General features: G+C 35.3%; 1 protein-coding gene across 3 annotated transcripts in view; it reads left to right on the plus strand.

Moving 5' to 3' along the window:
• The window catches only part of Ctnna2 (catenin alpha 2), a 1,104,669-nt gene that overhangs the window by 146,511 nt on the left and 933,825 nt on the right, over positions 1-24,333 (plus strand). For all 3 annotated transcript variants that reach the window (XM_069989104.1, XM_069989103.1, XM_069989105.1), the window contains one exon: positions 6,483-6,589. In XM_069989104.1, the coding sequence (XP_069845205.1) occupies positions 6,488-6,589 (102 nt within the window). In that variant the 5' untranslated portion in view covers positions 6,483-6,487. The remainder of the gene's footprint in view (positions 1-6,482; positions 6,590-24,333) is intronic.

The raw sequence follows: 24,333 nt of genomic DNA on the forward strand, positions 1-24,333 counted from the left end.
TTCTATATTCTTCCCTTGACTCAGAAATGCTATGGTGTAACAAATCTATCCATCTCTCAGAGTTTTCTAGGAGCAGTAAGCCATAGTCTTGACAGCATAGATTCTGAAGTCAAAACACTAGTTGCAAATATTTATAACCATAGGGAACTTAAGAAATCTTGTTAAGAAATTGTTTCCTCCCTCAATTCCCCTATTTATATACATTACACAATAATACCCAAATCTCACTGTTATTATATTCTTAATGGAAAAAAGGTAAAGCTCACATTGTCCAGACTTGGTTCTTGACTTACTTAAATTTTTTCTGTTTTATTTATCTTCATTTAGCAATAAATCTCTTTTGTGTTTTCAAGGCATCTTGTCTTATGATATCTCTAGTGGCACCCTTATCCAGATACATCTAGTGACAAGGGTGATAGTCATGTAGATGATATTGCAAAGAAGAAAATTTATTGCTTTTGCATATAAAGTGAATCCATTTATTTCAGAAGAAAATGAGTGCTAAGGTTGTAACATATGTGTTTTGCAAATAGTGAAACTTGAACTAGGTAACTGATTCAAATGCATAGAATAGAGATAGGTGGGATATTTCCACACCTATTGAGGTTAGTTGCTTCTAGTTACTAGCTTTTGCTAATTTACCTGTCAATGAAGATAGCCCATCTTATAAGACCCCAGGGAGTTTATCAGCACTAAACAGAAAGATTTGTGGTTAGATTCAATAGCTGTAGTCTTTTAGACAGAGCAGGTTTGAGAGGCCTTCTTAGTAACTCAAATGCATCCTAGACAATAGATTACAAAAGAATATTAGTAGAGAATGGTCTCAGAAAGGTGAGGCAAAAGATACTAGAGAACTTTTCCAGGAAATTTTGAAAAGAACCATCTGCAGTAATGGATACACAGCTCTACTATATTTGGCCCTTGAAAGAGATCAAGGGCTAAATACATTGTGGGGTACTCAGCTTCAGAGACTATCCAAGCACACGAGGCCCTTGAACTGCTTGGCTCTTGGATGCTCGAAAGGGAGTTCCTTCCACTGACTTGTCTTTTTTGTTATGCTCTGTCTTTATGCTATGACTGGCTAATGGCTACCGGTATCCTGGACTATGCCTCTTTACCACCACAGGGAGAGGACTAATTAGGTATGCTTCTTTCTTAGCTTTCATGGCATCCAACTTTCAAGAGGAATATCTCAGAGATGAAATACATATCTAAGAGCTTTATCTTGATCTTATAAAGCTGATCTTTTATAAGAAAAAGTTAACTCTTACCTGTGTTGTGCAGAGTTTTGTGCTTCATTCTTTACAGGTGCCTAGTCTGTTTTCTAAGTCACCCTATGAAATAATATAGAATTTCTTTCAGTTAAAATCAATGAGGGAATGTTTTTAGTTTTTTTATTTTAAATTCTGATGTGAACTGCATTATGTGAACTATTAGTAGTTTTAAGACTAGATATGTTCCATGTTTGGAAAGGGAATGGCTGTGTGAATATGCATTTCATTGACTCTCTTGTCTTGCTGCTCTAGTAAATTTGGTTTTCCACACCTTTGTGTATAAAGCTATGTCTCTATGTTTTGTTTTTTGCTTTGATAGAGGTCTCCTTATAGATTTCTTTCTCTTTTATGAGGTGCTTTTCCTTCTAGTAATCAAGGAAATACACTTGAATTTGTAAGATTGATATTAATAAAGTAATATTTCTAAGAAACATAATCATCCTTATTATCTGTGAAGTTATTTAATACAATATCCACATAAATGCATATTATAATTTTTGTGTTAATAACATAGACTAAGGAAAGGTCAATTATTTCTATTGAATGTCTCTGTATTTCCATAGAAGTTTCTCATCTTTAACAGAAGCTCAGCATGTGACTTGAAGGGAATCTTTGACATCAAAATCTCGGGGAGAGGAAGTGTAGGAAAATTCAGTCATAATATTCGATGTCCATGTGTAAAGTTGAAGTAACACAATTGAGGGCATGCTTGGGATTGGGATATATGAGGATTATGGAAGGGATGACATTGATCAAGATCGCAGCATTATTCATTATAGCTAAGATAGGGAACCAACCCAGCTGCCCCTCAGTAGATGAATGGATCAAGAAAACGTGGTATATATTTACAATGGAATTCTATGCCTCCATTGAAAAGCATGACACTGCCCCATTTGTTAGGAAATGGAAAGACTTGGAAAAAAATATATTAAGTGAAGTAGGCCAGACCCAAGGAAACATACATTCCACGGTTTCCCTTATTTGCAATAACTAGTATACATCTAGGATAATTAAGTCAAGCAGAAAAGGTCAAATAACCATATAAAATGATGGTAAGTGAAATGAACCCCAAGAAATGGACATAAGAGTTTTTTTTCTTTGTTGCAGTTGCTTTTAATGTACTATGTGATTTTTTTGTTTCTTTGGTATGTTCTTTACCCTATGGTATAACCTCTCTTGTCATTGTATTTGATTCTGGTATCCTGCATCTTGTATATACATTTTTCTAATTTGGAGAGGGGAAGGGAAATAACAAAATGCTAAAACAAGGATACAAGTTGACCCATTGTAACAATGAAACCTACATGACACTATGTTGAAAACAAGCTTCACAATTTGGGGAGGGGGGTGGTGAGAGGAGTTGGGAAGTTGGGGAGGGAAGGGATAGTAGGGGAAAAACAAAGAAGGGAGTAGCAATAGGAAATGTACTCATTACCTGGCTCATGTAACTGTAACCCCTCTCTGCAGTATTTTTACAATGAAAATATATTCAAAAAGATGCACTGTACTCATAAACTGATAGGCTGAATCAAAACATCTGTGCAATTACTTAAAGATAATAAAAGTGCATTAACAAGTTTAAAAATATTATACAAAAATTAAAATTCTTGAGTTTGAAGGTAGGGATTTGGGGGCCCACTTCTTCCCTTTGCAAATACGGAAGTAAGACAAATGGTGAAAAGAGAAAGAATTACTAGTTTCAGTCCCAAATGTAAAGCACAAAGAGCATGGCTGTGTAAAAAAGCACTTTTTTCTGCTTTTAAGTTTTGATGAGTAGCTTTCTCCCTATATCAGATTCATGGGAACATTCCATTTCCCTCCTTTTCCAGTGAATATTATCTCTGTCACAAGTAATGACTGAGATTTATACTCACAGGAATCAATTAACTTGAGTGATTTGTGAAATATCTCTTGCTCTTTCACTTTTAGATTTATAACACTTAGATAGGGCTCCTTGCTCTGACTAACTCATTCTTTAGCTCCGAGATTACTTGTAGTTTTTGTTCAGGACTATTACTCATTTCTGTTTGAAGTACAGTATACTAGATTAGTGTCTCTGCTGTGACTATGCCAGAATTTTTGGTTCTCTGACATTCTTGAGTGTCATTTTTTAGAATATGTATATTGAGGCATTAATAAAAGAATGTAACTTCTTGATCCACCAGCTTATATAAACTAGCATGCTCAATATGCAATGAAAGCCTCTGCTGGACCTTGATACCATATAAAAACCACTTCACTACTAGTTATCCAGTGTTTCTACAAGACCTACTTGTTCATCTCCACTGCTCATTATTCCAACAGAGTTGGAAAACTAAACACAGAAACCTTCCCACGAAACTTGCAGTACTGGACTAGGAACATTTACAAGAGTCTACAATAGGATGAATATATCACAGTGCATACAGGAAACTTCTGGCATCTTCAGCCCCTCACATCATGAGGTGTATTGCCCAGAGAAGAATCACAGGCTTGTCAGAGCTACTTGTGGCAGTTGGTTATGTATGGGGATATGTAAAAATTGTTTTTAGTTTTTTGAGGACCGGCAGCATGTCAGTGCCAATGATTGTTGTTATAAAAGAACAGAAATTGGCCTGTATAGATTGCCCTACTTAGATTATTTTGAACATGATATTTGGAGATAGTCAAAATGCCAGCACACTGTGTATCTTGCCTTTTCTCTTTTTCTTTCTTTTTCATTTTCTGCAGCAAATTACTTGGGTTTTTCACTGAAATATTAACTGTTCAATAACTAGTAAAGAAGCACTTTGCTACCAGTGCCTGTTGTGATAGACCTTCTTTGTAGCATTAATTCTAACAGAAAAATTCATCTGTATTGATTTTCAAAGATAGAATTGAGTGGGGATATTGATTCAAAAGAAAAGAATAGCCATGAATACTTTGATTTATGGTGGTATTAAGACAAATAATTCACATTCAGTTTTTACAAGCTGAAGTTGCTTGCGTAGTGGTTAAATGTCAAAATATATTCAACAATTTCTTGATGAGAAACACAGTCCTGATGGAATGTATAATTTATTTTTTCAAGTTAGGGTCATATTTCATGCTTGCTAAATGGAAGGCTGGGGAGGCTGGTACCTGTTGGCACTGGTTCTGAGTTAAGAAACAATTGCATCAAAATGAGCTAAATGACATGATCAGATAGTAAATCTATGGATACATATTTAAATGCATCGAGTAATCAGTATGTGTAGATGGCTACAACCAAAATTTAAGAACGATGGAAACCTAATTTGCAAAACATTTTTCTTTCCTAAGAGAATTAAAATTCTGTTGGCCCAACATTATTTCCACTGGTCAGTTGTGATGACAGGCATCCTGCACTTGGTGATCCTGATGGGTATACTTTGCATCATGGTTATTCATAGTATTCTTTGTTGATTTTCTCCACACTGTTCTTGTTGTTACTATTGTTGCTTTTGTTTCTTTCAATTCAGGAAAGTCATTGCAATTGCTTAACTTCTTTGTTCATGGGGCTTTACAACTTGAATGAGATGTCCAGCCTGGCTTTTTGCTAGTAATTTTGTAGATAGAATCATTGGACTTTGATTCATGGGCTAGCTTGAAACTAGGATCCTCTGCATCTCAGACTCCTAAGAAGCAAGGACTAGAAGCTCAATTCCCCCATGCTTCCCTCTCTATTTTCATCCATATGCATAAACACATATATGTGATACATACACAACATATATCACACTGAAGCATAAATAGCTTCTCACATATTTAAATGTCTGGAATTTTAAGCTATAAATTATGTAAGAACCAGACTCAATATTTTACCAGAAGATAGCACATAAATATATGTTCTAAATGCTGCATGTCAATATTCTAATTGTAATTGTGCTTCAAAAGTTTTCCTACCTTTCACATGCACATTTAAGGTATTTCAGTGTTTATTTTGTAAAATTATTTATGCTTCATGCTTTTATTTATTTATTTACTTACGTACTAATTTTTGTGCTGTTTCTGAGGCTGGAGCTCAGGGCCTTGTCATTTTATTTGGCTTTTTCAGTCAACTCTGGTCTCTATCACTAGAGCCACACCTCCACCTGCAACTTTTTCCTGGTTAATTGGAGATAAGCACTTCACAGATTTTTTTCCCTGGCTGGCTTCAAACCTCAATTCTCAGATTTCCACCTTAATGACTAGGATTTTAGGTGTAAGCCACAGATGTCCAGGATTTATTGTGCCTTTTTGAGCTATACTTCACATAGTAAACACTTCATTCACTTAAGAGAACTGAAAACACACCCTTGAAATTGTGAGCAAATGTTCATTACAACATCATTCATGATAAGCCAAAAGCAGAAATCATGTAAAATGTCAATGAACAAACTGTCCATGTATACCCATCTTATAACATACCTAGCCATGAAAGGAATGTAATATTACCACTTTGTACAACATAGTGAACCCTAAAATATATTATGATAAGTGAAATAGATCAGATATAGAAACCTACCTGCATGGTTGCATGTATATGAAGTGTACAGAATAGGTTAAAATTATTCAGCTATAAAATAGATTTGTTTTGCCTCAAACAGAGATGGGACAGTTAGAGGCTGCTGTTGAGAGGACCTAGAGTTTATTTTAGGGCTGAAGAAAATGTTCTAGACTTGATTGCTGCTCAGTATGTTCTGTGAACATGCTGAAAAACCACTGAATTATACACGTTAAGTGGATGAATACATTTACCCCCTCCAACATATTCCTGATCCTTTCCTACCCTCCCTGGTTTTTTCTCTGATTCCAGCATTCTACCCTTCCACATATGGGATCTTGTTTTGCCATCTCTAACATGACACGGTTGGATCAAACATATAATCTGCAAACAAGTTGCAAGTTTCAGTGATTTATTCATTGGAACACCTATGCTATTGGTTTACTTTTGTAAACATTATTTCATTTTTTTCTTTTTTTTGTTGGTTGTTAGGCTTGAACTCTAGACTTGGGCGCTATCCGTCAGCTCTTCAGCTCAAGGCAAGCACTCTACCCCTTGAACCACAGTGCCACTAACAGTTTTCTAGTGGTTTTATTGGAGATAAGAGTCTCACAGAGTCTCCTGCCCCAGCTAGCTTTGAACAGTGATGCCCAGATCTCAGCCTCCTGAGTAGCTAGGATTACAGGCGTGAGCTACAAGCCCGGCTTGTGAACATTATTTCTAACTCATAACATGTTTTCTCTTAGGGAGCATGACTTCGGCAACTTCACCTATCATTTTAAAATGGGATCCCAAAAGTTTGGAAATCCGGACATTGACAGTGGAAAGGCTGTTGGAGCCACTTGTTACCCAGGTAATGAATGGATGATGCTTTATAGTGCTTGTTACAGGTGAATGTTTCTAGTGTGATTTGCCAAGATATTAAAAATTTGGAAATCCTCAAAAGACGTCATTCCATAATGCTGAATGCTACATGTTATTTCCTGAGTAATGGACTATCTCTCACTGCCTTATAAGGTTTGAAATGGCTTTATGAAATGATTCATGGGATTAAAAAAAAAATAAGGTGAAGGAGGCCCCTCAATTGTAGTAATGGCTTCAAAGTCTAAAACTAGCCACCGGTCACTGGCTTTCAGGTGCTAATGCACAGTTCAGAAAACCTATATTTACTACTTAAGAATATTGTTATATTTATCGAGCTGCTTTTCTATCAGTTTACCAGACATAATTCATCCATTGCAATGATGAGATGTCACATTTACACAGATGAACTATCAATAGCGAAAATATCACCAGGATTTGAAGTTTTGAAAGTTAATTTCTTTAGTGTCCCTTTAATCATGCCCTTTTGAACAGTAACACTGAAAATCCTGGGAAAGGAAACTGTAAGCTTTTGTTATGTATGAAAAGGAAATTATTAGATCACATGAAGCTAGGGGTTATTTTTATTGGTTTGCTATAGCTATTCTAACAAATTTTCACAAAGTTAACTGCTTAAAGCAAAACAAATTTATTGTTTGGTAGTTTTAGAGGTCAGAAGTTCTAATTGAAGCTTGAGACTCTAGGAAAAAATTGTTTCTTTGCTTTTTTGTAGCCGACAAAGGACACTTTACTTTCTTCCTTTGTATTTAAAGTCAGCAATCTGACATCTCCACATTGCTTTCTCTGACCTCTGTGACTTCTTATAGTTCCTGTTTGACATGGGCCTTTCCACTTCCCTCTAATAAGGACTCCAGTAACTTGGGCTTACCCAAATAGGCCAGACAGTTTTAAAATTAGAATATTGGTAGTCTATGTCTAATAACAATTTTAATATATCAATATGCCATTAGATGTTAAAAAAGACATCTGATAGAATTTTGCATTTATTCCTAATAAAAACTTGAGCTCACAATAGGATTCATGTATAAAACTAAGTGAATTTATAATGTCCATTTTGGATTGGAAAAAAAATCAGACCTCTATTTCTAATAAGATTTAGTATATTGAGAGTGATATGAGGATAAAGTTAGCTAGTTATGAGTATATAAAATATGTAATTTTCATCTATACAAAATAGCTAAAAAGCCAAAGATAAAAAAGTCTACATACTTAAAAAGTTGTGAATGTCTTTAACTGTTTTAAATTAATATTTATTTTGTAGTTTGTCAACCTTATAATTCTCTGCATGTCACTGGGGTAGGATTCTGTTTGCCCAAGCTTTGAAACTTCTGTATGTTGATATCTTGTGTATGTCACTTAACCCCTCCTAAAATAATGTGGATAATAATTTATTACTCTTAAGATTTTTCAAAGGAAAATAAAATTGAGCTTTTGAGTGATTATGGAAATGTCTACACTATGCTTATAATAAAACATATTCTTTGCCTCTTGATAGTAACAGCCTTATTAGAACCCAGATTTATTGTTTAACATGTAGATTCCACTGAGAATTTTGTTTATTAAAAACATCAAGACATGTTTATAAGAATAGTGATCAACTTATTATAGTTAAGCAAGTATAATTAAGTCATAGATCTCTAAAGTTTGGGGAAATTGAACCCTCGTTATTAGTAAGCTAATGAAGAACAGACCATTCCAGTAAATTCAAACAAAAATTGCTTAAATTGTTATTTTCTATACAAAGCTAACTCTACTACTTGAGAAATAATAATGGCATCTAATTAAATAATATTGGTGTTTAATGAGCTGTCCTAAACTAGCCTGATATTAAAGAAATCGCCTAAGGAACTCCCTAATCATTTTCAATATTATTTTGAGTCTTCTATGTGGACCTATTGCATTTCACATGCAATTTTAAAATTTCATGCAAGCCGAGTGCCAGTGGCTCACTCCTGTAATCCTGGCTACGCAGCAGGCTGAGATCTGAGGATTAGGGTTCAATGAAACCTGGGCAGACTTCAATAAACCACCAGAAAACTGCAAGTAGCACTGTAGCTCAAGTGGTAGAGTGCTCGCCTTGAGCTGAAGAGCTGAGGGACAGCACTCAGGCCCAGAGTTCAAGCTCCACAATCGACAACAACAACAAAAAAGTCATGCAAAATATTAAGTATCTCAAAAATCCAACAGATTACAAATGTATAAACTTAAAAAAAATTAAACTCAATTTCATACTTTGAAAAGTAGTTTTGCTGTTGTTGTTGTTTGTTTTGAGCCAGTCCTGGGGCTTGATTTCAGGGCCTACATGCTGTTGCTCTGCTTTTTATATACTAAAGGCTAATGCCCTATCTCTTGAACCATTGCTCTACTTCCACCTTTTTGATTGCTAATTGGAGGTAAGAGTCTCATGGACTTTTCTACCAGGCTGTCTTTGATATGTGATACTCAAATTTCAGCCTACTGAGTAGGATTACAGGTGTGAGTCACTGGTACCTGGCAAAGTATTTGACATTTAATGCTAAAATATGCAATTTTTTAAATAAATATATCTTTTTATTACTCATAATAGTAGCTAATTCCCTTGGTACATTAAAGATCACATTCACTTTAAAATTATGAGAGTTTTTTTTTCAGCCAAAGCATTACAGGAATAAAGCAATACTCTGAAATGAAAAGGAATGAGCCTGTCCCTTGGTTGCTATAAACTACAATGTATACATTTTTGGCATTTTCCAAAAAGTAGCATTGTATGTAGGGATGTACCAAAAGAATCATATTATAAAATAAGTTCACCCTGTAACCTTTACCCAGTTATCTAAAGAATATCATTGTTGAGAAGTTCCTTAATTCATGGTGTACTAAGGAAATTCAGACACTAGTACATTTGGGTGGTTTCTATGGTAACACTACAATATTATAATCAGTTGTGCTTTTTTGTCAATTGAGAATATATGATAGGTAAATGATTGGCTAAAAGCAAATAATGTTGACATAATTTCTTTGATTAATTCCATTCATCATATATGCTTGGCATATTACCCCCCATTTCATAATTTTTTAAATTGTTTTCTGACTAGATTCAGTTTTCATTTTGGATGACCTTTCTCTGGCTCAAAAACAAGCAAAACAAAACTGTCTTTGGTTTTCACCAACAGGGCTTCAAGCTCAGTCTGTTTGCTTGCTTAGATGATGGTCTACCACTTGAGCCATACCTTCAAGCCTGCAATTTGCTGGTTGTTTTGGAGACAAAGTCTCCTGGACTTCTCAGCACAGATTGTTAACTGCAGTCTTCTTTTTCTCAGCTTGCTGAGAAACTAAGATTATAGGCATGGGCCACCAGCACCTGGCCAGAAAGTAATTCTTTAATTTTTACCGTTTTTTATTGTTAAGGTAAAAGGGATATCCAGAGGGGTTACCATTACATAAGTCAGATAAAAAGTTCATTTCTCTTTTAACAGTGTCATCCTTCCCCTCACTCTCTCCCAGTTTTTCTCTCCTGTCCCCACCCAGAAGTTGTATACTTTATTTTCAACAAAGTGCCCAGTGACTATCATATTTTATTTGTTTACTCTTTGTCCTACTGTGTCTGTGCCCTACTTACCATCCCAAAGGCAGATAAATGAACAAAAAGGAAAAAGGAAAAGAAAACAAAATCAGCAGCAAAGAATTAAACCTTTTGTTTTCATTTCTTGGAGTTCATTTTGATAAATATTATTTTATGTGATCAGATGCACATAGATATTGTGCCTTTGGGATCATCTCCTAAGAATATCCTTCTTGGTTTCATTCTATGTAAATGACTTGAGACGTATATATCATATCATGTCCCTGTGTTTTGTTGTTGTTGTTTATGTTTTTACTTTGTTTATGTTTTTACTTGTAGATTCATGGCACATTCTCTTTGCCAAAAATGTGGAATACCAGACAACCTATGTTTCTTTGAGTCTGGCTTACTTATCTTAATATATTTTTTCCCAAATGTTTCCATTTCCCTATGAATGGTACAATATCATTGTGATCGATGAGGAGAATACTTTTTTTTGAGGGGGGGTGTCCAGTGGTGGGGCTTGAACTCTGGGCCTGGGCCCTGTCCCTCAGCTCTTCCACTCACGGCTAGCACTCTACCACTTGAGCCACAGCGCCACTTCTGGCTTTTTTCTTTTTGCTTATGTGGTGCTGAGGAATCGAACCCAGGGCCTCAGGCATGCAAGGCAAGCGCTCTACCACTGAGCCACCTTCCCAGCGCCTGATGAGTAGAATTCTATTGGGTATATATACCACCTTTACTAGATCCATTCACCTACTGGGGGACCTTGACAATGGTAAGTAGTGGTGCAATGAACATGGTTGTGCTGTGGGCTTTAGAGAGACCTTGTTTGTTTTCCACTGGATAAATGCCCAGGAGTGGAATTGGTAGGTCATAGGAAAACTTCATGTTTAGTCTTTTCAGGAACCTATCTTCACACTTCTTTTAAAGGAAACTTTTTCATGTGCATAAGCCATCAAAATACCTTCAGTTTATTAATAACAGCACATCATTCTTTTTAAAGTGAATATGTATGTGTGTTTGTGTATATGGATATACATATATAAATAGTGGAATTCCAATTCAAGAAACTTGGTTATGATGTAGGAATTCATTTTTATCACATATATTAATACTTAATTGAAACCTATCACTTATTTTATTGCTTTATAAATGCCATTTCCTCCCTGAAATGTGAACTTTTGCAAACTACCTTATTATCACAATATTTGCAGAAAACATGGATAGTTGTTCCATTTGAAATGCTTGTTTGCATTAAGATAAAATGGCAGAATGTTTGGAAGACATTGTTTGGCACTTTGGAGATATAGGTGAATAGACTCCTATGTTGTCTGCAGATATATTAATTTCTGTTTGGGGATTATATTCAATATTTTAATGTCTACTACCAGATGGGAATGATGCTCTTTCTGTTACAGGGCCGGCTGTGTGGGTTATGATTTGAAACTTGAATAATGTACAGAGCCCTTTTAATATGAAAAAAGGTGCCAAATCTTAAAAAGGGACTTACAGTAATATAAATGTGGAATTATGTAATATATTTGCTTATTTGTGAACAGTTTGCAAACTAAATACACAATTACACAAACAAAGAAAATAATAGCAGCATCGGTTTGGTGGATGATGACTGACATGAAATCATTAGATCTGACATGGATGTGGTAGTGATTGCTCTGAGCTCAGTCTTCTGTGAGGAGCAGGTGCATACTACCTGAGCCATGCAGTGAGTCCTTTCTTTTGTCTCCAGGTGCTGCATGTCACAGTTCTTCACTGTATCATGGAGGCACTTCACTTATCAGCATACATACATTCTTAGTCAACCAGCAGCATCTGCCTTTGTTCTTATCAGCCTGGAGAACCCAAAGTTAAATTGCTAAATATTATGGTGATTTGAGAATACAAGCCAGCTATGCAAACAAGGGTATGAGTAACTTCTCTCCCATCAAAATAGTTATTGTCTGTAATTTCTCGGTTGAGCACAGTGATTATTTTATAAATACTAGTCAATGAAATTTCATTTAGTGTAAAGTAAAATCTAAGCCTCAAGTTCTAGAAAATATGTGCAACTCTATCTTTAAAACTTGGTTTGTTGATTGCTTAATTTTAATTTTGAAAGTTTTTTTGTTTTTGTTTTTATTTTATTTTTCCCTTACATTTTCTAAAGGCGGGGCTCAGCTATCCTGGTTTCTTTTACAAGTATGTTAGGCTCTTAGGCTTACCCATTATATGTGGTCCACATGCTAAACTAGATAACTTGTTTTCATCAGAATCATCTGCCTATTTCCCTGGTTTTAGGGGATCTTTTCCTCATGAACATATAACTAACCACAGATAATTCAGACTTTTGAATGAGAAAAAAGGGAAAGGTTTTAATGCTTCCTTAGTAGTTATTAAGTGCCTCCTGCCATCCTAGGTACATCTACAAGTTTTCATTTATTCCCGTTGTCAACTTGGTAACATCAATATTATTTTCTTCATCTTACAGATGATGAAACAGAGACTTAAATGATATCTAAAGGTATACATTGAGTGAGGTTGTGAAACCCCTGGCAAACTCTTAGCTGAAAATTCTGAGGTTGCAATAATCACTAATAGAAAAATCTGTAGGATAGGGGCTGGGAAGGTGGCTCAGTGTAGAGCGCTTGCCTTGTATGCATGAGGCCCTGGGTTCGATTCCTCAGCACCACATAAGCAGAAAAAAAAAGCCGGAATTGGCGCTGTGGCTCACGTGGTAGAGCGCTAGCCTTGAGCTGAAGAGCTGAGGGACGGCGCCCAGGCCCAGAGTTCAGGCCCACGACCGGATCCCCCCCCCAAAAAAAAAAAAAAACATCTGTAGGATGAAAATGGAGGACAGTGAGGGAGTAACTTGAAGGGACAAGAAAGGAAGAGCTAAGAATTTTAAACAGATGAGAAAAAGAGTATGCAGAAATGGGAAGAATATATTTGTATATTAAATATGTAGTTCCTTTATTTGTCTTTGAATAGTTGTACAAAGAAGTTGCCATTCAACACAGTAGTATGGGAAGCTTGAGGAATGGAGAATGCAGTCATAAAATTCAATGCATATTCTACAAATTAAGAAAATTGAGGGAAGGGGTGAGGTTAGGAGGAGCAGTGAAGAATGATGTAAGATGTAGTACCTTTTTCTGTTTGAATCACCTAATTCTGCAGACTTGTTATTTACTGACATGCACACATGATCTAAACAAATTCCTTAACATTCCAATGAACCAGTTAAATTGAAATTCTGTTTTTCTGATTTGATGGCTAATGTAAATGAATGCAGCAATTGAGCCATAACTATTACTTTTACTCTCTTTAGTAATAAAATCAACCCTTAACATTGTTTTCCTACTGTAGTTTTCATTACAATAAAGACATATTAAAATGTTTTCAATGAAAAATGGAATGTAAAGCTAAATTTATGAATGAAAATAAGAGAAAGTGTTTTGCTACATATTTGAAACAAGATAATTAAAAAGAGCTTATACATTTCAATTCAAAAATTTCAAACAGAAAATTGTGGGAAATTAGCTAGTAAAATTGCTTCTAAGTCTTTTGGACAGTTTAGAACTTTCATCTGAAGTAGAGATCAAAAATTATGCCAAACAAGAGAATACTGGGGTGTGACAGAATTACATTTTCTCAGGAAGCCTCTAACTGGCAAACTAATTAAAGCTTGTCAGATATCTGAGATAACATATGGGGACATGTCAGCATACCTGCTTTTCCTTTTCTTGGTATCCCATTTAAAGTACAAAAGGTAAGCATTACTTTCACAAAATTAAGGAGGAAAGATCAGCAAAAGAAATGGAATAACTATAATGGATCAAGAAAATGTGGTGTATATACACAATGGAATTCTATGCCTCCATCAGAACGAATGACATTGCCTCATTTGTTAGGAAATGGAAAGTCTTGGAAAAAATTATATTAAGTGAAGTAAGCCAAGCCCAAAGAAACATAGGTCCCATGGTTTCCCTTATTTGCAATAACTAGTATATGTCTGAGACAAGCAGAAATGGACAGATAAGTTGGTGTTAAGTGAAATGATCCCCAAGATAAAGGATTCAAATGTTTTTTTTTCTTTCTTGCGATTGTTTCTAACATATTTATAAGATGATTTCTTGGTTGCTTTGTATGTCCCTCCCCCATGGTATAACCCCTGTTTTCACTGTATTTGATGTTGTTATAATTTGTGGAGGGGAAGGGGAAAAACAAGTCGTTTAAATAAGGATACAGGTGGACCCATTGCAACAATGAGAAGTACAAGTCGTTATGTCGAAAACGAACTTTACAACTTTGGTGGGGGGGGGGGAGGTTTGGGTGGGGAGGTGGGGGGAGTATGGGAAGGGATGGGAAGGGGAAACAAAGGAGGATAAGAAATGTACTCATTAACTTGCCCATGTAATTGTAACCCCTCTGTACAGTATTTTCACAATAAAGTATAAATTAAAATTTTTAAAGAAGAAATGGAATATCTAGCCAGCTATTTTATTTCCCTTCTGAAAACAAAAATCTCAGTCATTCTTTGACATGGCTTTGAATGAACTCTTGTCTTGGAATTCCCTACCCCAGAGGCTGTGCATTTTCAATGTGTTTCACCTTGTTTTTCTGCCTGTGCTTTCAGTGTTCATGTTGTTCAAAACCTAGACCTGGCATTCTGTTTTCTGCCTTCTACATTTGCTCCTCCAGTGATCCTACCCACCCCTGCTGGATGGATGGTCAGGAACATAACTGGGTGGACAAAAATGAAATTTGCATCTCAGTCTACACATATTTTTTGAGGTTCACCATGCTTTCTTGGATGATTTCCCTAATGATTTTTCTTCGTTCCTCTTTTCCTATATCTACCCATCTTCTGTCAATTGTGCTGCTAAATTTCTGGTTCTAAATAACTTAAATTCTGTCTCACCATGACCAATAGTCACCACTCAAATAATCCACCAATCCTACTCTTCTTCCCTGTCTGTTGATTTCTCTATACAACAACCAGAATGAACCTTGGAAACCCCACATACCTCGACCATATTATTCTCCTGCTTACAAAGCTGCAATTGTCTTTCATTACATTTCAGAATAAAACTATTTTTTGCATATGTCCTGCAACATTTATCCAGTGCTAATAGCCATTGCTTATCAGGCTTAATCAAAGAGCCATTCTTCTAATGACTTAGTGATTACGAAAGCTTTCCCTTCTTGTGAGGTAATGGCAATGTCTTCTTTCTGAATTGATCCCCTTATACTTTTCAGTAGATATGTATCCTTTCGCTGAGTCACAGAGACAAAGACCTTTGCTTACTATGTTTTTATTTGTTAGAGTATGTGTCTCTTGTCCAAACTGCTGTATGTTCTACATGCTTCATCCAGAGCATTTATTCCCCATTTGTAGTTCTCTTATGGCTTTGTGTGTGCGTCTGGAAAGCTCCACCCAGATAGGATGATGTCACTCTAATTTACACATTCTTGTCTATTAGCTGGGGTGTAGGAAGTGTTTGATAAATACTTATTGAAATCATTAAATAGACACATGTGTTCCTGATCCCTCCAAAGAAGCATGTATATTTTCTTTTTGTCAATTTCCTCCATCTAATGTTAATTATTAGTGAAAAGAAATCATATGGTGCAGTATTTGTTTCACAGTGACATTTGCAAATGTAACAATTGTTTGTTGTGGGATTTCAAGAATGAATACATCCACTAACATTTTCAGAGTAAGTATCAATGCTTTAATACCTAGTAACCAAACTAAGCAATAATATTTCTCTTTTTATTTATTTTTTTATTGTTATTTTATTTTTATTTATTTTTTATTTTTTTGGGTCCGGTCATGGGGCCTGAACTCTGGGCCTGGGCGCTGTCCCTCAGCTCTTCAGCTCAAGGCTAGCGCTCTACCACTTGAGCCACAGCACCACTTCCGGCTTTTTTCTTTTTGCTTATGTGGTGCTGAGGAATTGAACCCAGGGCCTCGGGCATGCAAGGCAAGCGCTCTACCACTGAGCCACCTTCCCAGCCCCTATTTCTCTTTTTATAGATTGAAATGTATAGTGTTTTATATTCATAGGAAAAGTCCTGATATATATATATATATGTGTGTGTGTGTGTGTGTGTGTGTGTGTGTGTATTACATTCATTTGTTGGAGACACATGTTCATGTATCCATGGAGAAAATTAATGATTTCACAGTGCCTATAAATAATTGGTGTTTGCTTTAGAAAAATAATTTTGCTTGACCTTGTGTTAGTGGAAGTTTTGTCCTCAAGGATTACTGCTCAGTGACATTTATAGCCTTTAAATATAATATACAAAGAAATTGTTATCAAGTTTTCTCAAAACATTAGGCCCTCCTTTTATTAAAACTGTCATACTATTACAAGTTCCTTATGCAACCATTATACTTCTGTGTTATTGAGCTGACCATGCAAATAAATCCTATCTTCCCTGCCACCTTACCATGGTTGCCAGACTAACCAAATAAGAATTCATGATGCTCTGAATATTTGATTTTCAGACCAAAAACAAATCACTGTCTAGTAGAATCATACTCAAAATAATATATTCGTGAAATACTGCTACCAAAATACAGTTTATATTTTGTTGTAGTATTGAGGGTTAAATTCAGGGCCTCATGGATTTAGTTAGTTTTTGTTTTTTTAATCAAAGTTGGCAGTCTACCACTGAAGCCACACATCCTCTTTTAGTTTTCTGCTAGTTAAATGTAGATGTCTTTCTCTGATTTGTCTGCTCTGACTAGCGTGGAGCTTCAATCCTCAAATCAGTTTCTCCTGAGTAGCTAAGATTACAGGTGTGAGCCACTAGTGCCCCAGCGTGAACTAACATATGCTTTATTGTTATCACCATGTTTGCTTTAAAGCTATTGTAAATTTATGTCAGTGATATTTGTGTATCTCGAGAGTTTATATTCACTAGAGATGTTGCAAAAAAGAGGGAGATGTTGTCAATATTGTTGTCACAGAGTAATTTTTAAATTAGGCTCAAATTCTTCAATGAGGCTTTTTCTTGTTTGTTTCCTTTTTTCCTCTCCTTTTCTTTTTACTTCCGTTTGATTTACCCAATCTGTCCAAAAAGAACTAAAATTTTGTGAGTCTAATTTTACATGTGCCCAGTTCTCTCCTCTTAACTTTTCTTTAATGTTTAGTACCTTTTCATCCTTTAGTTTTTTTATCTTTGATTTTGTTTTCAACTTTCTCTAGATTTCCTGACACCTACACACCTGGGCTTGGTGTCCACCTGACTCCAGAAAATCCTGTACTTCCCTTGTCAGATGTAATATTAATGATTTCATTTCTGATGCTTTCTGTGTGTGTACACATGGTAATGTGTGCATGCTTGTGTGTGCTATAATGTTATGAGCATAATTTCATTCTCTGCATATCCTTCTACTGAGCTGCATTCGAGTGAATGACTATAATGATGGTCTTTTTGGTGATGCAGTAAGTGCTCTTTATGAAATAGGAAATTCTTGATCTTATGCCTATTCTTCCCTCCTTTACAAAGACAAGACTCCAAGCTAAGAAGAGCTAATATATTTTTCTGCAAAAAACTTAATTATAGTTATCTACTAGATCACAATATCTTCTAAAAGTATAGTTTTACATTTTAATGGGCTTAAGACAATGTCATTTTTATTTTTTTTTATTTTTAATGCTTTGTATTCCCTAGAGGACTGGTAATTACTTGGGCTCAGAAAAGAAAAAAAATTGAAGGGGTGTAGAAAATATTCTTAACATTGAGAATACCTCCTGTAGCATGTTAGTTAAATGTAAAAAGGAAATAAAAGGATAAATTACTTGAATATAATGTTATTACAAACTATATCTATTATTGGAGCCTCATGGTAATGGCTGAGTTGGTAATTTGATCCTAAATTGCAGTTTTCAATGGCTTATTTAACACAAACTTCCAATTTACACCGTCGACTGAAAATTCTTAAGCTTGTTTTAAATCCCCTGAAGGAATTTTGTAAAGAGATGAGACCCAATCCTTTTAGCTGACTTATTCAAGCATGGCAGAAAAATAATTTCACCTCAACTATTAAAAATCCCAGAATATTTTGGTGACTTACATAAATATATTTATAAGGTTTTCAAATTTTATCTTTCATATGGGCAGCATTCCCAGACAGGAATCATTCCCCAACATTATAATTTAATAAAGTGTTCAAATTTTTAAAATAAGGAAAAATTATAAAATATTAAGATTTTAATTATGAAAAAATATTTTTATTCAGTTAGTCTTACATTAGGCCACTTCAATAAAATGGGATGAAAATGATGTCAAACTAATTTATTTTCTTTTGCAAACAACTACTCTGTGTCAATATTCATTTGTTAGTAGATAGATTTTTTATTGTGTTAGTAAATATTTTAACTGGTTTTTACACAGTGGGATTCTTTTTATATTTTCATTTGTATTATTTATTTTTATTCGATTGATTATCTTTTTTCCTCTGTTAGATATACCAAAATCCATGATAATCTGTTTACTGTAGTTTATGCATGCTTCTTGAAATTGTCACTATACAGAACATCATAGATTTAGAACCACAATTATGGATATAGTGCTTGATAACTTGGATATAAGATTTTCTGATTATATTACTTCAAATTATTTTTATATACTACTGAAACAAGTTTATAAAGTGACCAATTGCTGCATATTTCATAATCTAACTAGAGAGGAGGTAGCTTCCACAGTCAGAACTACTTAATATAGGAATAAAACAAGAGTATCTCTAAAATTACTCTACTTGGTTTGGATGTTTTGACATAGCAGGGAAAAATGGTTATAAACCTGTTCCTTCTTGGTACTCACAATTTTATTTTCCTGAGATTCCTTTCTAAGTTGCTGAGATATGGGGAATTGGAGATGCATGTCTTTCTCAGGTAGGGTTCAGGAGAGAAAGCCTGGGTCTCCATAGTCTTTACTCTTCAAAAAGTTGATGTAAATGATCAAAGTCCTATGAAACCACAAGATGAAGCAGGTGGAGACCAGGATGGGAGCAGCCTGAACACTGAAGCCTGAGCTGTGATAACTATAGGCTTTATTTGTGAAGGCAGCAAGCATTTCTTTAGTACTACAACATAGATCAGATTATCAATCTCTTATATAATGTAAAGATTAAGTTTTGGAACGTATCTCCAAGAGCATAATTTCTTGGAAAAAAATTTATTAAGTGAAGTAAGCCAGGCCCAAAGAAGCACAGATCCCATCATTTCCCTTATCTGCAATAATTAGTATATGTCTAGGACAAGCAGCAAAGGACAAAAGCTATGTATGTATGACCATATAAGATGATGCTAAGTGAAATGAACATCAAGATAGAAACACAAGTGGTTTTATCTTTCTTGCTATTGTTTTTAATGTACTTATATGTATCATGTGATTTTTTTGTTTCTTTTGTATGTTCTTCCACCATGGTATAACCCCTGTTGTCATTGTATTTGATTATGGTTCCCTGCATCTTGTATATACATTTTTCTATTTGGGGAGGGGAAGGGAAATAACAAATGCTGAAATAAGGATATAGGTTGACCCATTGTAACAATGAGATGTTGGAGACACTATGTTGAAAACGAACTTTCCAACTTCATGGGGTGGGGGGAGTAATTGGGGAGGTTAGGAGGGAAGGGGTGGTAGGGAAAAAACAAAGGAGGAGATAACAATGCTCCATAGGAAATGTACTGATTACCTTACTGATGTAACTGTAACCGTCTTGTACACTATTTTTGCAATAAAATATATACAGAATATTTAAAATGAAGAAAAAAACCTGATGAGGAAGAAACCCAATTGAAAAAAACTGAAGTGACTGGTTAATAACTTCAAGCAGTAGAAATGTGAGTAGAAATCCCAATTAGTGATAAAGAAAGAAGAACGGCTGGAATGTTACCCCTGTTAGGGAGGTTGGAAGATATTAAAGAAAAACTGCAAAAATAAAACGTTTTAGTCAATAAAAATAAGAAAACTGGAGAAAAATTTTGTGAAGAATCATGGTACATGTGAAAGAAACAAGCAGAAGAAAATGTGTAGATGACCATAGTTTGTGGTGTTTCTCTTTCAAATTTGGGAGATGTTGTCACTCTATAGACTTCTCATGAATAAAGAAAAAAATAGAAGGGCTGCCTAGTCTTAGCTAGAAAGACATGTATGGTACCCACCTATGTGATAAGGCATGATCACTAAGAAGGAATTATGTAATGAATGAACCTGTGCGATGCCTTCTCAATCAAGAGAAGTATATTGTATATAGGTTTATCTGAATTAGGGAAGGAAGGGTAACAAAAAATGGTGAGACAATGGACAAAGGGTGAACCAATGCAACAACGATACTCATGAGACAATATGTTGGAAATTAACTTTACAACTTGGGGATTGGCCTTTGGATGAAAAGAAAGTTGGAGAAAATGAGGGAGGGGTAACAATGTGTGATAAGAAATGTATTTACAACCTTATGTATGTAACTGTAAGCCCTAAATTAAATTAAAAAAAGATGGGCTGGGAAGGTAGCTCAGTGGTACAGTACTTGCCTCGCATGCATGAGGCCCTGGGTTCAATTACTCAGCACCACATTAAACAGAGAAAGCTAGAAGTGGAACTGTGGCTCAAGTGGTAGAGCTCTAGCCTTGAGCAGAAGAGCTGAAGAGCACAGTGCCCAGGCCCAGAGTTCAGGCCCCATGACCGACAACAACAACAACAACAACAACAACAACAACAACAACAAAAAGAGAAGTTATGGTACTTGTTGTTTTTAAGGTGTACACAGCATTAAGGAAAGGGAATACAGTATTTAGGATATTAAAAATCTTGCATTGAAAAGGTCTTCCATTAAACCAAAATGTCCAATAAAATTTTCATTTTCCTCCCCTTTCTAGCTAGTCAGATTCAAAGTGTTTATCACTGTACTCAGCTCCTTCAAATTCGATGAATTCTTCCTTTGTTTGTGTTGTATTTTCATTACAATGAATAAGCAAGTTCACCAACATTGAAAGGCTCTAAAGAGTTTCCATTATTATACCAGTGAAATGTTTGCTAAAAGTGCCAAAGTAACAAACACAAGTATCTTCTAGAGAGAGGAGTTATTTACTCACATGAGCATGGGCTATGGTATATCTAAGGAAAATCAAGACTCATGATCACAGTGACACAATACACATTCTTCTCAGCAGCCCATGGAGTTTTCTCCAAAATAGGTCATATCATGTTTCCCACAAAGAATTTAAGCAAGTACAAGAGGATTGACATAATCCCTTGTATTTTATCCAGCTACAGTGGAATCAAACTAGTTCTCAAAAACAAAACATATTACAGTAATTGTCTAATACATGGATGCTGAAGGCACACTGCTGAATAACACCTGGGTCATAGAACAAATTCAAGAAGAAATTAGAAAGTTCCTACAATTCAATGAAAATGAAAATACATCACAATGGAACTGCTGGGACACAGCAAAAGCAGTCCTGAGGGGCAAATGCATTGCTCTCAGTGTACACAACAGAAAAGAAGCTGTTCAAATAAATAATCTCTTGATGTATTTAAAACTATTAGAAAAGCAAGAAAAATTGAATGTAAAGTTACTAGATGGAGCAAGATAACCAAGAGCAGAAATTAATGAAATAGAAATTTTTAAAACTATAAAGTTAATTAAACCAAAAGCTTTTTCTGAAAAATTAATAAAATTGAAAGACCTCTTGCAAGAGTAACAAAAAAAAAGAGAGGAAACCCAAATCACTAAGTTTAGACATGTCATAGGAAATATTACAACAAACACCTGAGACAACCAGAGGATCATAAAGAACTATTTCCAGAATATAACTCATTAAAGAAGAAAAGCCCAGCAGAAATGGACAAATTTCTAGATAAATAAAGATGGCTCATACTGTACCAAGAAGATATAAATGAACTAAATAAACCAATAACATACAATGAGATAGAGAAAGCAATCAGAAGTCTTCCAATAAACAAAAGTCCAGGCCCAGATAGATTCACCATGGAATTTTATAAGACTTTTAAAGAGGAACTAAAACCCATACTCCTCAAGATCTTCCATGAAATAGAAGCAGAGGGAGCAATCCCAAACTCATTCTATGTAGCCAATATCACACTCATCCCCAAACCAGGCAAAGATCCAAACAGAAAAAGAGAACTACAAACCAGTCTCTCTGATGAACACAGATGCAAAGCTCCTCAATAAAATATTAGTCAACAGAATCCAGAATCAAATAAAAATAATACATTATGACCAAGTGGGCTTCATTCCATAGATGAATGGCTGGTTGAACACATGGCTGGTTGAATCAGTGTAATTCACCAGGTTAACAGTGCCAAGGGCAAGAACCACATGGTTATCTCAATTAATGCAGAAAAAACTTTTGAAAAAACACATCCATTCAAGTTAAAAGATCTAGAGAGAATAAGAATAAAAGGAACATACTTTAAAACAATAAAATCCATATATGGCAGACTAACAACAAATGTCATACTAAATGGAGAAAAAGTGAAGCTAATTCCTCTAAAATTAGGAACAAGGCAAGGATGCCCACTCTCTCTATTCCTTTTCAATAAAGTTCTGGAATCCTTAGGCAGAGCAATAAGGCAAGAAAAGGACATTAATGGGACCTGCAAAGGAAAAGAAGAAATTAAACTATCTTTATTTGCAGATGACATGCTCTTATACCTAAACAACCCAAAAACTCCACTCTCAAACTCCTAGAACTAATGAACCACTTGAGCAAAGTAGCAGGATACAAAATTAACACACAAAATCAGTTGCCTTTCTGTACACCAACAATGTACAAACAGAAAGGGAAATACAGAAAACAGTCCTATTCATAATAGTCTCAATAATAATAAACATCTAGGAACTAACCTAACCAAAGATATAAAGGACCTATTTAGTGAAAACTATAAAATTCTAAAGAACAAAATCCAAGGGGACACCAGGAACTGGAAGACCTTCTATGTTCATGGATAGGTAGAATCAATATTGTGAAAATGGCCAAACTGCCAAAAATTATATAGAAATTCAAAACAACCTCATTGAAATCCCAGTGATGTTCTTTACTGAAATATAGAAAACAGTCCAAAACTTCATATGGAACAACAATAGACCTAGAATAACCAAAAAAATTCTAGGCAAATAAAGCAATTCAGGAGGTATTACAATACCAGATTTTAAGCCCTACAATAAAGCCATAAAAACAAAAATAGCTTGGTATTGGGATAAAAATAGACCCAAAGACCAATGGAATAGATTAGAAGATCCAGAAATAAAATTACATATTACAGTCAGCGGATATTTGTCAAAGGAGCCAAAGACATACAGTTGAAAAAAACGTAGTGTCTTCAACTGGGCAACCACATGCAGAAAACTAAAAGTGGATCCCAGCATGTCACCATGCACCAACATCAACTCAAAATGGATTAAAGACCTTAACATCAAACCTGAATCTCTGAAACTACTGCAGGACAGAGTAGGGGAGACACTAGAACTTCTAGGCACAGGCAGGAACCTCCTGAACAGAATCCCATGGGCACAACAGTTTGGAAGGGGACTTGATAAATGGGACTACATTAAAATAAAAAGCTTCTGTACAGCTAAAGACATAGCTACTAAACTAGAAAGACAGCCAACCAACTGGAAAAAAAATTACCAGCAATATATCAGAAAAAGGACATTATATCCAGGGAGCTCCAGAAACGAATCCCTCCCAAATCTAACAAAACAATCAGTTAATCGGCAAGGGAACTAAAGGGAGACTTCTCAGAAGAAGCTGTAAAAATGGCAAAGGAACACATGAGGAAATTTTCATCATACCTGGCTGTAATGGAAATGGAAATAAAAAACCCTGAGATACCACCTTACCCCAGTCAGAATGCCTATATTCTGAATTCAGACAACAACAAATGCTGGCTGGGATATGGGGCAGGAGGAACCCTATTGCACTGCTAGTGGAAATATAAACTAATACAACCACTCTGTAAAGCAGTCTGGAAGTTCTTCAGAAAACTAAACATAAACATACTCTATGACTTAGCCATAGTACTCCTAGGCATCTACCCTGAGCAACAAGAACCAGGATAAGACAAGGACACCTGCACTTCCATGTTCATTGCTGCATTGTTCACAATATCCAAGATTTGGAAACAAT

Source organism: Dipodomys merriami, unplaced genomic scaffold, assembly GCF_024711535.1.
Source record: "Dipodomys merriami isolate MVZ:Mamm:240054 unplaced genomic scaffold, mDipMer1.0.p SCAF_37, whole genome shotgun sequence".
Classification (NCBI taxonomy): Eukaryota; Metazoa; Chordata; class Mammalia; order Rodentia; family Heteromyidae; genus Dipodomys; species Dipodomys merriami.